Below are 14,716 nucleotides of genomic sequence, written 5' to 3'. Positions count from 1 at the left end.
GATAATAAAAGCAGTAAAACTTCTGTTACTAGAGTCAGCATCTGTGCTTTGTGACTTTAAGGTGATTCTTTTGTTGACTAAGGGGTAGAACTGTTTTCAAGGTTTTCCTCAATTTAAGGAGGAAAGTAAGAACTTCAGAACCCCTGTTAAGTCTGAAATTCTTCCTCAAAGGGTTGAGCTGGCAAAAGCAGGGTTAGCTTCTTCACTATGCATTTGTTCACCATTTGATTCAGTGTGTACGTTTCATTTTACTGTTAATCGGTACTTAGGTCTTACTGTGCTTTGATAGGTTTAGCTTTTATAAAAACAAATTTTAACTAGTCTATTTCTGTGGTAATGCCATTTTGTTAGAAGCATTCATAACATGACTAGTTTTTTTGAACTGTTGTGCTATTATTGCTTTATTTTACCTGAAATCTAGCCTCCTTCAGCTCTTTTTAGCCATTCTTATGTCAACGTTGCCTTTCAGTGTTTTGTGTAGGTGACCACTATCCGTAGATGATGTGTTTCTTCCTTTATTTCTGACTCTCACACCTTTTGAACTCAGTTTGGTTTGCCTCTCTGAAGATCCATTAGTAATCCCTTATTTGCCATGTCTAAACTCAGTTACCTCAAGTAAAATATAAGTTTTCTTACCATTAGCAGTGAGTTGCAGTAGAATATAAACAGGCCTCATTACAAGTACTACTGCAAATTATCCTCTAAGGATAGTAATAGAAAAGACTTCTAAAGCAAAATGAAATAACATTGTGTTGGGAAGTTCATTCCTTCATCATATGGCTGCCAGAGTGGCTCTCCTACAAGGTTGCAAAGAAAAGGTTTGGGTTTTTTTTTTTCTAATTTACATTTAGTAGGTTGCATCAAGACTTTCAGGCTTTGAATACTATCACCTGGAAGTAGGCAAATGAGTGTATAATGCATCAGAAACAGTAAGATTTAACTTTGGGGTAGCAGTGGAAATAACATTAAAAAGACTATGATGGATCATCAGAGTTCTTGTTTTACCCAGTGGTGCTGTAATTTGCCATCTGAAAACTGGGATGGGGAGAGAGAAGATGAAATCATTAATGATTTAGAGAGAGATGACTCCTGGTGAAATCATGGGATTTGCCAGCTAGATTTGGAACCTTCAGAAGATTGACAGGGCATCTCATATGAGCAGCTCCTTTATTTTTCAGTATTTATAGCATCAGGTTTTTTTACATTGCGTGTTCCATAGTGATTGTTGAAAACAAGTAATTAAACGCAATGAAGTAATCAAGTAATTTCTTGTCAGATTCAGAATCAAGATGGAAAGGATTAATACTCATTCTAAGTGCTGAAAACACATTTTTGATTTAAAATTAAATATCTCAATAATTTGTGCTGTGGTAGTGCTTGGAGACTAAAATGAGGTGCTGTGGCTCTGTTGTGCTAGGCACCATACACAAAATTAAAAATAGTTCCTTTCCCAGGTAACTTAATGGATTGATGTAGTAGCTTAATAATGGATTGAAGCTGAACATTTGAGTAAACTTGAAAAGTGAGTCTGTAAGTGCTGTTTTCACTAAAATGTATTTGATGGTAGTGTTAGTTCCTGTACAAGTTTTCCATCAACTCTTCAACATCAGATTGCTTTGGAGAACTGTCAGTTTTTGACAGGAAAAAAATCAGTCTAGGAAGATGTCATGAAAGCTGAAAGGAAAAAATCTGAACTTGAGAAGAAAGCTATGGCTTCCTTTGATGCTAGTGGTTCTCAACCTTCTTAGACTCCAGGCACCCCTCTGGAAAATACCTTCAGTTTTGTTCATTTTTTTTAACATCAGAAATATACCATATTTACTTAAATCCAAGGTAACTTGGAATTTAAAACAACCACCCAATGAGTAGCTTCTATACATGGGAAACTTATACATGTATAATTTATTATAATTTAAGAAATAATAATTTTCTATTAATATAATCTGATTATTTTGAAATCATCTTAAATTTGTACCCCTGACCATAGTGACAGGAAGGGTAGGCAAATGGCAGTGAAAGCAGTGGTGGGGAGGTAGGAAATCTGACCCTTCCCATATGTAGGTGTTTCCACATGTACTGGTGCTAATACTGCATCATACCCCATTGGATCCTTAAGAGGATTATATAGCACCCCAGGACCTAAATTCACTTCCCTAGGGCCTGGAAATGGGTCTGGGACTCTTGGCTCTGGTAATCACTAACAAACTGAGGAAGGTACGGTAAGAAAGAAAAGTAGGGAAACGAGGTATCAAAGAGATCTATCCAGTGGATGTTAACATTAGGGAGTGGTTGGATAATGAAGGCAAAAGACTGCAGTGCCAAGCACTCTGTGTTTACTTAGTATTTGTTTAAAAATAATTTGGTGACCTGTTGAAGAAAACATTTCATTTGAAATGTCATCCTAAAAAAATCCTTGCGTAAGCCCTGGACCATCATGGCTATTACGTCACTCTAACACTACCATTGGTGATTGCTATTTTCCCAAATCAGTCCTGTATTTCTTTTCCTATAATAATCTTTTCATGGTTTTATACTTTACTCAGTGTTTGTGAGGGGCAAAGTATTGTCTGTTGGAAGGGCACAGGGAAAAAAATTAGTTTTCCAAAGTTCTGGTTTGGGTATAAGTCAGTGAGTGCTAGTTTTAAGGTAAATCCCTAGATAATTTTGAATCCATAATTGTTGAGCTGACAGTCCCTGGAAGCATGACCTGTAAAAGGAAAAATAACTAAAGGGCATTGGTAAACTTTAAAAATAATGGAAGGATTTGAGTGAACAGGACTAGTACAACTGTCTCAATTAAATGGAATTCTGGTTTAATTCATTTAGAGAAAAGAATTGGTACCATTTAGAAGAAGTGGAACTGTTCTCTTATTCAAGAAATTATTCTGAATACTAATGAAATGGATTTGTAATATTAGCTTACTAGTCTGTTCCAACTGGCCTGTTACTATCCAAGAGCAGATATAGAAGTCGTAGGCCAAACTGCTGTGAAATTGAAGATTCAGTTGGTCTGTTGCATTTAAAATTAAACACTGTACGTTTTTTATTTTGGAGAATGCCTTTGAAAATATAAATGTACATACAGAAGTGAATTGTATAGTGTATATTTCTTAAATAAAACATTGGAAAATGTCCAGTGTAAAAGGTGCATCAGTGTGAGAGAAGCTGCAATATCCCTATTCTTCTAATCCCTGTCTGTTTGTACATCTTAGCTGTGTATTAGAATATAATTATAAAGAGGCAGGGCAGGGTGGCATCTTAGAGACTAACTTGTGCCCTGCCTTCTGTCTGACTTCAGAATATAATTGTGTATATATATTATATATCAAAAATATATAAATTAGTGCTGTTAATGGTGTTGCACTTTATCAGGATAACTTATTTTTGAGGCATTTTAGTGATAAACATATTTAGCTGTAATACTCTGTTGCTTAGCAACAGAAAGGTGTAATCACATTTTAGTTTTTGAGTTGGTGTATAGATAATTTACTACAGGGCTAACAGTTACAAAGAGCTGAGGCATCTTCCTGGGTTATCCCATTTCTGGAATTCTAACACTAACCCATGAATTAAACCTGCAAGTCACTGTGGAAATACCTGTTACTACATGATGTGCAATTTAAAAAAAAATAAAATGGACTTCCTGTTTTAGTTTATGGTGCTTCATTTCTTAAACTGTCTTTTTGGTTTTTCTTTTTTTTCCCCCCTCCCCCTTCAATATAGTATTTTCCTAATTTCTCCCAGTTTCTTGCACCTTCACCTACTCAGCTGCCGCACATCTGAGCCCCTGTGTCCACTCTCACATAAAATTCTGAAGCAATTGCTGAAGGCCCGTTATCCAGAGGATTTATTTAATATACCAGACTATCCAAAGAATGATACAAAAGCTTGGTCATCAAGGTGCATCATGCATCCCAGAATGCCTAGGTGAGAAGTCACCCCTGTTGTAGTTTTCAGGATGAAAGTTGGGAATTGCAACAGTGTGGTTGTCCCTTGAACCTTCTCTGGAGTATTCCGTGTTTTTTTTTTTTCCATGTTGGCTTATGGCTTCAATATATCTGAGCTCTATAGCTATGGACCTATAGCAATTTTGCAAAAATCACGAAATCTGGCATTGTTGGTGAAATATGTACATAAAATCTGTGGGGGGAGGCAGGGACTTAGTAAAAAGTAAGTTGTTAGTGCCTCAGTGAGAGCCAGCAGTTTTCATGGTCTCTGTGGCTGGCTACACAGTCTGTGAAGAGGGGAGGGGAGCTGCTGGCACAAAGGAGAGCAGCCACGATGGCTGCTGCCCCTGCCCCTTGCCACTGATTGACTAAGAAGGCTGCCTATTGTACAGCCCTGTCCACCTCCACCAATTATCGGTGAGGGCTGGGGCTGCATGAATAATAGCCCTCATGGCCAGTCAGTGGTGAGGTGCAGGGGCCATATGACTAACACACTTGTCAACTAATCAGGGGTGGGAGTTGGGGGGGGGGGGCGGCTGTCATGATAAATGCGTGAATATGGTGGCTGGACCTCTGATCTGCCTGCGAAATCGGCTGCCTGCTTCCTCGATTTGGGTAGAGCCCTAACTATAGCCCCTCAAGGTTGATGAAAAAGCATAGGAGTACTATGTAGGTGCTGGATAGCAAGAATGACTCTGGAATTCTGCCCTTTATTCTGCTTTCTTGGGTCCTCATTCCCCATTGAATAGATCCAATGCTTCTGCTTTTGCTCCTATTTCTTCTTGTCTTTATTTGGGTGATTCTTACTTTCCAATAGTAATAGTAAACTGATGAGGCAGGTTAGTCCTAAGTGCTCCTGTGTTCCTGAATTGGGTACAGGATTATGTGTTAGGCCCCTGGCAGACATTAATGGCACAATTAACATGTTAATCATGCCATAAATGGCAACACACCACATGTTTAGCCAATTTACAACCCCATAACATGGCAAACCAACCACAAAGATACTCCACATATAACGTAGAACATCTTTGTGGCTGGCCTTAAATCAGGCCTTTGATGTTCTGCATTCCCATGCCAACAGTCTTCATCTGATTGTTGGCATAGGGATCAGGGTACCCCAGGGTCTTGAACCAGGCTGGGGTTGTCCAGGGGGTTGCAAGTGCTGGGCAGGGGGAGCTGATTGTTTCCTCTGTTTGACAACTGCGCATCTGTCTTGGAGATCAGGGCAGCTTGTAGTCTCGAATTGGGCTGTGGATTACCAGGGGTCCACTTGCTTGTGCACAGCTTCAAACTTGCCACATGAAGAGTGTTGACTGAGTTCCTCTCTCTAGCACTTAAGAACTGGGGCACCTGACAACCCCACACTGGCCTGCACCATGCACGCTTTCAATGTGCAGTTGCAGGTGGAGGACTCCATATGTGCTGGGAAGTTGAACTGGCAGAATTGCATGTCCTGTCCTGTACATATGCTAGGATGTGTGATTGTTAGGATTTGAGATCAGATGCTTTTGCACCTTTAATTTAATGTGTTCCAGGGGCCCGCCTTTCTTTAATATAAATCCTGTATGCTAAAGCCTTAAGTTAGCTATTTTTAGTAGATATCCTCAGTCAAAGGGAGAAAACTAGGCTTCTTTATATTGCATGCCTTCTTGTGTAAGGTTTGGCACATTTTTTTTAATGTAAAATCAAAGGTTTGTATTCACAACAAAACAAGAGAAGGTTTGGCACAATTCTGTTAGTGATGCTGCAGTATAATTTGGCTAGAGCTCTTAAAACCTTTGGAATCAGATTTTGTGCTTTTTGAAAGAGAGAAGAGAGGGTCTGCTTAGCCTCTTGCCAGCTGTGTGCCTCAAGCCTTGCACAGCACATGCAGATCAAGTGGCAGCTTATCTTTGTCATGCTACGGTCAAAGCTTGCTTCTTCCAAGTGGGAATTGTGAAGAGGTGAAACGAACCAACTAAAGGGAGAAAACCAAAATACAATCTCGCTGTCTCCTGCATGAATTAGTAGTTATTTAATTACTAGTAAGGTATAACATATGTATTAATTTGTAGCTACTATACTGAAGGAGTAGGGTTTTTTGAAAGGGGGGGTGGGAAGCTTCTCAAACTGTCAGGTGTCTTAAAATTGCAGTGCTTAGAAGATGCATGACAATTTGACCTTTCTACTCAAGTGCTAATCTCATTTGTTTAATAGTGCCTGCAAAAGGGGGAGCTGGGTGTTCAGCACTTTACACAATGCGTTTATTTTGCATTCCCACAAGCTGTTCTGGTTCCTTGCTCATCTGTGAGGACCTTTAGCTTTTGCCTTGACAACAACTGTAGTACAAGTATGCAGTGTCAGCTCAAAGATCTGTATATAATTTAATATCTGTATAAAATATCCAGTAATCTAAGAGAGACTGTGCAGATTAGCTGAATTGAAAAAGTCAGTGTTATAGTGAATTTGGAAATAAATAACTCCAATTTGTCACAAAATTTTCAGGCTGCCTTCCTAACAGTCTAGTTCCAGTCTAATTATGATAGAGGACTTGGTACCTTAGCTATAATGAAAGATATCTTGCAAATCTAATCATATGAAATGCTAACTTGCTAACCCAGTATATGTGTGTTAGTGTCCTGAAATTGAAAATAACTTCGAACACTCCCACACCCTGTAACATTTTTGGATCCTTGCATATGGTCTGGAGAAATCCAGTGGAAAACTATTTAAAACCCTTTCATCGTGTAAAGGTGTAGATTTTTGTAAGGAAAGGAAATCCAATTTTATAGATGAAGAAGAGTATCTTTAAAAGGGGTGCAAAAGGTGGCTCTTTATTTTAAACGTCAACTTGTGTAACCTGACTGGAGAATTGGAACAGGTGATCTGCAGCCACATCCATGGACGCTTCATCTACTGATTAAAAATTGACCTCAGAGCTGTGCATGTCTCCAAAGTTTCTGCTCTTTGGGCCTCACAGAGCAGAATTTATCCTGAACAGACTTCCAAGCGCTCAGCATGTTGTTTGTTACAGTTCAGCAAGCTAAAGAAGTATAAGTGAGCATAACTATAACTGTATATAGTTTTGATTAATCAAGGTCTTATGTGAACCTATGACGGAATGAAAAGTTGCTTAAAAAGGACTGACATGTTTATACCTGTTCTGTTCTTTTATGGTCCAGCTGATGTTTTTTGGAATCTTTTTGTGCCTGGATGCTTTTCTCTATGTGTTCACCCTGCTTCCTCTGAGAGTTTTTTTGGCAATGTTCCGGTTCATCACTCTGCCTTGCTATGGCTTACGGTAAGTAGGTTTTGTTTTTGTTTTTTCTAAAGAAAATATGGTTAGTTTTTAAAGAATGCTAATAGTTAAGTTTTTGTAATTAGTTTGTTTAATTTTATGTCCCTCAGTCTTAGACTTTTGGAGCCCATTATTAATTCAAGAACTGTAAAAGAGTTTCTTTCTTACCCCCCAAAAACACAGGGAAGTGATACTAGGTATGCTATCCATTCAATTGGTTTGTTTCACTGACTGTATTATATCCAGTTCATAATTATTCTTAAGTACATTGAGACGAGTAAAAGTCACAGCAGACCGCCTTATATCTGGGTTTTATTCTGTTAAACTATCTTTCTTGTGAAAGTGTCCAGGTTTTTAAAGGTCTGAATGAACTGGCACTCTTTGTATCAACGTGACCTGGATGAGAATTGAGACCTGTGTCTTTATGTTAATATACATGCTTAAGAGAAATTTTGTGAAAACAAAATTAACCCTTTTTTTAAAAAGGGTAGCAATATAAGATGTATAATATTTATTTAAGGAAATGGAGTGGTAGTTCATTAATGGGATTTTTAAGGAACTGGCTTTTGTGGGATTGGTAATGAATATACAGGCTTTCACTCCAAGGCTGTTAGGTCAGATCAGTATTAAAAGTTTTAGAAAGCTATTAATCTTATTCTGAAAAGGGATCTATCTCTAGTTAGGCTTTATACAAGATTTGGAATATACTGTATATGATTGGTGAGTATTTCCAGGGCTGGTACCCATGCTGAATTTTATTTGGATAAATAGGGGTGTGAAGCTAATTGGATTGTGGCTCCACAAGCTGTACTTCAACCTGATAATTGTGGGCAATTTACAGTTGTAATACATGCATGTAGTGTTTTACAAAACACATTATTTGAAGTATTTTATTTTAGAACCAATCTTCTGAACAAAATAAAATTAGCTTTATTATTTCACAAAAAAGCCATAGCTTTTGAAGCATCCTTTATACACATTGAAATTTTGTGTGGCTATTTGGAGATAATTTTAAAACTATTAAAATGATCACTAGATGGCAGCCTTCAACATCTTATCTTTCTCCTTAAATTCAAGCTTCAACCTAGGAAAGTTTTCATAATGCAGATATGGATTTTATCGCCATGTACAGCAAAGTATCAATTTTATTTTTTATTACCAATTAAATTACATTTTAAAATATAAACCTTGTAGTGATGTTATTAAAATGTAGTTAAACTCTCAAGTGGCTTAAAATGGCATTGTGAAGATTTATTCTTATTGACTCTTCTATTCAATTCACACCTTACTGCTGGACTTGCAGGTTCAGTGTAGTTTGAAAACACATTTTTCTATTTGTTTGTCATAATCTGGAATAAAAACATAACAGACAGACAACTATTTTTACACCTTAACAACTCCATTGCCTTCAGTAAGGTTGTAGAAATGTGGCCAAGGTCCAAATTTTTGTAAATTTTAACTATTATCTGTATGAGTCAGTAGAATCCACCTTATTCTGCTAAAATTAACTGTTGGCTTTTTGGGACTAAAGGAAGTAAGTAGGAGGAAAACTTTTTGTTTTCATTACTTATGTCAGCAGCTTTGATTTTCACTATCCTTGAAGGAGTGGATCCTTTCAGTAAAAAAGTTCAGTTATGTGCAAACACTTTCCCAATCAACCTCACTTAAAACATAGGTCCAAATGCATTTAGGTAGACTCTTCATTAGAAAAGATTGCTAATACCGTGTATGCCTCAATAGTTCACTGTCTCGTGCTTTGTCTAATTCATGGATGTTTTAAATTAGTTCACGCTTAACTAAAGTTTACTATACACTGTAACTTTATCTGTAATTGTACAGTAAGTTTGTTTCTAGACATTCATAGTTCTGTTTTACAAATGTTTGATACTTAAGTACACTAGTTCAGTTTGCTATAGCAAAAAATAAGATTTGGGCTTTCATTTTAAAAACTACCAGGCTATGTTTTGTATCTAAATAACATTCAGGTATGTGAAACACATCTACAGTTACTAAAGTTATTGATTACGAAGCAGATGACTTGATATCTTTAACTTTCTCTTCCTCAAACTCAAGTGGGTTCTCTCACCCTTATTTCAAATAAATTGACTTCCTTATAGCTGTAACATCATATTCCATTCTGTGTAGTAAATAAAAGTGCTCCTCCCTTCTTTTTCACTGAGAACTTGGTAAAGAGATTGGCTAACATTCTGTGTCCCTTTTACTCTTATTTTTTCCTTGCAACTTTTAATGCTCTTTCTAAAATAGAAAAGGATTATATTGCTCTATTTTTGAAGGAATAAAAGTCTGATTTTTGTGTGTCAATCTAATCCCTATTCATGGTACTTTGTGAGGTACTTTAAATGAAAAAAGGAACTGCATGTATTCTTTTCTGTTTTTTTTAACATTCATTCACTTAAAGCTAGCTGAGATGGACAGGAAGATTTACCATATTTTAAAAGTTTCCCATCTCATTTCTATCTCTTTCTTCAGGTCTGACATTCTTGCTTTATTTGGTAGAGAATGCAAATTCTTTCACACTTAATGATCAAATCATCATTGCAACTCACTTCCTTGGTCTAGATTTTGGTTCTTTGAGAAAATTCCAGTTCTGTGTATTTGTCAGTACAGTACCTTCAGAGATGCTCAGAATTGCTTAAACTACAAAGCATGTGTTGCTAGAACAATCCACGTTTGTCATTAAGAAAAATGTGAACTGTCTTTCTGATCTCTTTTATAGTTAAACTCGGGGTACTACTGGACTTTCCAAACCTCCATGTTTGGATGGCCTGACAAGCTTAACTTCCTTAGGTCTTTCTTTCATATGTACATCTTCTGTGATCTCCTCCAAATATTTGACAAAACTGCACAGGAAGTTGAGGAAAATTGGTAAATCAACCCTTTAACACAATTCAAATAACTTCATTATATATATGTTTCCTATTTCCATAAATCAAAAAAAAAATCCTTCTTTGCTAGTCTTTATCATAAATTAAGCTCTGGATAATTAACCAAGATATTCTTCAGCTGCTTAGCATGTGTTAGAACCATAAACCATTTAATGTAAAGGTTTCCAGGAATTTGTTGGAAACATCTTTTAAAACATTTACATTGCTTGAGGACAGTTTCCTTGTAATAGTTCTGTAATAAAAAATACTTTTTTTGACACTTAGGACTAGTAAGATCTGGCTCAACACATAAGTTGTTCCAGGCATAATGCATCTTCTGCCTTTATATAGAAGCATTTTCTAGAAATGTTGATTTTTTTTTTCTTAACCTTTTAACCTAATATAGCTACAGTCCCTTAAAGAGATGGCGCAGACCACTACCGCTCACAAGAATATTGTGCAAAGAGTCATAAAAGTGAAACCTTAAAATTGCCTGTTTTCTACAAGAGATTTTGGATACTAAATCGGGTGCTCTTTGCCCCTAAAGAAAATGAAGCCTTTAATTTAGTCATGACATCAGTAAGGACCAGCTTAAGTTGCATCTTTGTTCTTTCTTGAAAGAAGGGCTTTCTTGTTCCTACTGACCTACGCCTTTAAAAAATGACAAGAAAATACTTAATTAGGCAATACGTACATGTAAATAGGAAATGTTAACGTCCATCTAGCATGCCCTTGAAATGCTTCATGAAGAGTGAAACTTGTTCTGTTTTTTTGAGAGCAAATAAACAGACTTGCTCTAAACATGCTTGTCATACAGGGTATCTTACTGCTCTGTTTCATTTCCTCTGAAAAACGAGTAGATTTTTGTCTAGTTATGACTAATTTAGCTTGCTTCTACTACAGATGCACCTCAAAGTAACTGTAACATACCCCATCCTCCTTATCAAAGACCACGGGGCTTTGGTCTCTTCCTTAAGTATATCTGTTGCATTACTTGAAGGAAAGAATTATAGCAGAGAGCTTTCTACGGGGGAAAAAAAGCTTGCTCACTTTTCTTTTACAGATCTTATTCCTTTGTTCACATTGCCAGACTTGGTTAAAAGTAAATTTCAGTTCCCATTGCAGACTTGGTCCCAAGCCTTATTTTTTGCTAAGGACTAGTTTCAGCTGTTTAATATACAAAAATCCTTAATTGTCTAATTAAGTTCAGTGAGAAAGCACATGTCTCTTTCTAGCAGAATGTATTCTGATTTATCGCTTAAAAAAAAAATTCCCAGTTTCGTTCTGTATGTGCTATATTAGTCTCGGAGCAGGTGTCCCTCTTTCCATAATAGTTCGTAGTGTAGCAACATTACAACCTTCTCTTTCTCTTTCTTTCTTGTAAATCAGACCGAAGGGAAGAGCACTTTCACTTCCTTTATAGGATGGAATGTGGTGTCACAGGGACTCCTCCATGGTGAGTAAATTCTGATTTTTTCCTTCCGTGCTATCAGACAAATTCACATCTTGTGTGTGAATGAACTGATTACGCGTACAGCTGGACAGCATAGGTAGATAAAACAACATTCCTGTATAGAGAAACTTGACACGTTGTATACAATGCCCGCAATTATTCATGACGCTGTACAGGAACGCATTAAGACTAATTTCTTGCTATGTAGAATAGGTTTATTTTTCTCATGTCACTTTATTTACTGGGGCCATTGACTATATGGTGGTTTTAACTATTTTGTATATTGAGTGTATGTGCACTACTTGGCCAGCATTTAAAATCATAGCTCCTGATGTAGTTTTGATTATTGGTGATTGTATCCGGCCTAGTTTTACTTCACGTTATATAATATTCTAACTAACTCTTGCATAAACCATCATAATTGTATATTGAACATGATGTATTTCAGCCAAAGAGATGTTATTTGGGGGGGAGGCGGTTGTTTTTGTTGGGGTTTTTTTGTTTGTGTTTGTTTTTTACTCGATTGAATGATACGACTTGTCCCTTTGGTAACCAGAAGATTAGCCTCAGTCCCTTGATATTTTTTTTTAACTGACTGTTTTACCATGTGAAATCTAAGGACTAATTTTGTTGGGTTTTGGGAGGGGAAGATTTGGAAAACTTTTAAACCTTTCTCTGCATAAGAAAATACAATCATCTTTTGAAACATGCTCTACTCATTTGCTAATTTTTAATATAGTTAATTTTCTCTTTAAAAAGTAAATTAATGAACTGACAGCTTTTTTTACTAAAATTTACATAAAGTCTCACTTTGCATTTATTTTGAGACAGCCCTCACAGAGGCCTAAGAATCAGGTTGGTTTTATTTAATTCTTAGCATGGTTTTGTGTTGTATTGTGTGCATCTAGCTTTTGTTGTTTAAAGTGCAATTTGATAATGGTAAATTTTTTCCTTCATTTGTCTTAAATCTTTACATGTGGTAGATGTCTGTTAGCAATCACTGACATTAATCAACCGTATTAAAGCTGGTCAAAATAGATTTTATTTCTAAGGCTTCTTAAATGTGAAATCAGGAACAGTTTTAGAAAATTATTTTTACCAGATTCTCTGATACCTTTCGAAAAATTTGGACAGGTTCCCTCTTGTAGGTAACCATGCCTCTTCATCAGATTCATTCTGGTGGTGTTTTCCTTGACATTTTAATTGCTAGAGAGACTTCTGAAAATAAGGTATCTTAAATATTAACTTGTTCATACCTCATTTAAAGTCACAATCCTCTTTTAAATCGCAGTTCATTCATGTAAATATAATTATGATGTACAAGACTTCTGATGAGGAAAAAGATGTGCTATGGAGTTTGTCTAACAGTCTAGTTTCATACGAATGTCTTTAGTAGCAGTAAAAATGGAGAAGCAAAACTGATTATACTTCTTGAAATACGACTATTTCTAAACACAATTATTTCTCCAAGTAAACTTTTAAATAATAATTTTGCGAGAACCTTTATAGAATTACGTCTGCTATTATACAAGAAAGAATAAATTCTTTGAATAGATTGGACCAAACCCAGTTATAAATTCAAATTGTGTAGTTAATGAAATGTGGATTAAATGAACATAAATATGTCTGATGTTTGTAATAAACATAGAAACTGTTTTCAGTGTTTTTATTTAATTTTTTCTATAGTAAACAGCTTTTTCACTTCCCATTGTTCTTATTTGTGCCAAATATCATGCAGGTTGGCACTTCGTCTTGTGAAATAGTGTTCAGGTTTTTAAAAGATTTGAATGAATTGGCATTCTTTGTATCAATGTGACCTGGATGAGAATTGAAACTTCTGGCTTGATGTTAATATAAATGCGTAAGAGAAACTTTGTGAAAACAAAATTAACTCCTTTTTTTTTTTAAAAAAAAAAGGGCAGCAATATAAAATATATGATATTAGTTAAGTAATGTATAAATAATTGACTCACCACAGAATGCTCAGCATTTAATACTGAGTAGGAAAACAAAAGAAAATCTAAACTCTTAGTTAAACTAAACTCTTCATTTAGTTTTACAACTGTTATCACTAAAGTATTTAATGTATAAGCCAGACTGCAAAACTAACTAGTTTGTAGCACTCTCTCTGCTGGGCAAAATGCAGCAGCAAGTAATCTTTAAATAAGAACATTCTATAATAAAATCAATTTTATCTAAGGTATTAATGCAGGGAATATATTAATAAATATTTTAACTTTTAATAAAATTATTTAATTGGCATAAGAAAATATATCTAAACTACAGTCAGAATTACAGCAACTATGATATTCAATCAGAATTGAAAGTTGTCTTTACAAAAGTAGAGATTTCATTGCCATGTAAGAAATGCTAGGCAACAGCTTACTTAAATTTCAGTTGCTTATAATTTAATTGAGTTTTAGTAACTTGAGTTGAAATTTTGCATTTTGGTCTCTGGCTGAATTTTTTGTAAGCTTGAGCGAAAATAGTCTGAATCTGTTTCGAGAGAGCTTAGCAAAAATAATTAGCATTGTCAGTGTTTAACAGAATCATAGAAGTACGATCGGAAGGGACCTTGCAGATCTTCAGGTCTGACCCCCTGCCTGGGCAGGAGGAAAACTGGGCTCAAATGACCCCAGCCAGGTAGGCATCAAGCCGCTTCTTAAAGACCCTCAGGGTAGGAGCCAGCACCACTTCCCTTGGAAGTTGGTTCCAGATCCTAGCCGCTCTAACTGAAGTAGTTCTTACGGATGTCTAATTTAAACCTACTCTCCAACAACTTGTGGCCGTTATTCCTTGTTATCCCGGGGGGCGCTAGGGGAAACAAGGTCTCCCCCAAACCCTTCTGGTCCCCCCCTAGTGAGTTTATAGACAGTCACCTGGTCCCCCCTTCAGCCTTCTCTGAAGTGGGGTGCCCAGAACTGGACACACTACTCCAGCTGTGGCCTGACCAATGTTGCATAGAGGGGGAGGATCACCTCCTTGGCCCTACTTGAGATGCACCTGTGGATGCACGATAAGGTCCGGTTAGCCCTGCTGACCGTGACCTCGCATTGTCGGCCCATGTTCATCTTGGGGTCAGTAATGACTCCAAGATCCCTTTCTGCCTCCGTGCTCTCAAGAAGGGAGTTTCCCATCTTATAAGTGTGCT

General features: G+C 36.5%; 1 protein-coding gene across 4 annotated transcripts in view; it reads left to right on the top strand.

The window, feature by feature from the left end:
* Window positions 1-14,716, top strand: part of TAPT1 (transmembrane anterior posterior transformation 1) — an 89,044-nt gene that overhangs the window by 17,476 nt on the left and 56,852 nt on the right. For 2 of the 4 annotated variants that reach the window (XM_019479919.2, XM_014607673.3), the window contains exon 3: window positions 7,112-7,230. The exons of 1 other annotated variant lie outside the window; for it this stretch is intronic. In XM_019479919.2, the coding sequence (XP_019335464.1) occupies window positions 7,112-7,230 (119 nt within the window). Of the gene's footprint in view, window positions 1-7,111; window positions 7,231-11,501; window positions 11,569-14,716 lie in introns of those variants that run through there. One more of the 4 variants, XM_014607677.3, reaches the window with a different exon arrangement.

This window comes from Alligator mississippiensis, chromosome 2 (assembly GCF_030867095.1).
Source record: "Alligator mississippiensis isolate rAllMis1 chromosome 2, rAllMis1, whole genome shotgun sequence".
In the NCBI taxonomy this organism is placed as follows: domain Eukaryota; kingdom Metazoa; phylum Chordata; order Crocodylia; family Alligatoridae; genus Alligator; species Alligator mississippiensis.
The sequence above is the reverse complement of the archived record's forward strand: the minus strand, read 5'-3'. Positions and strand labels throughout refer to the sequence as shown.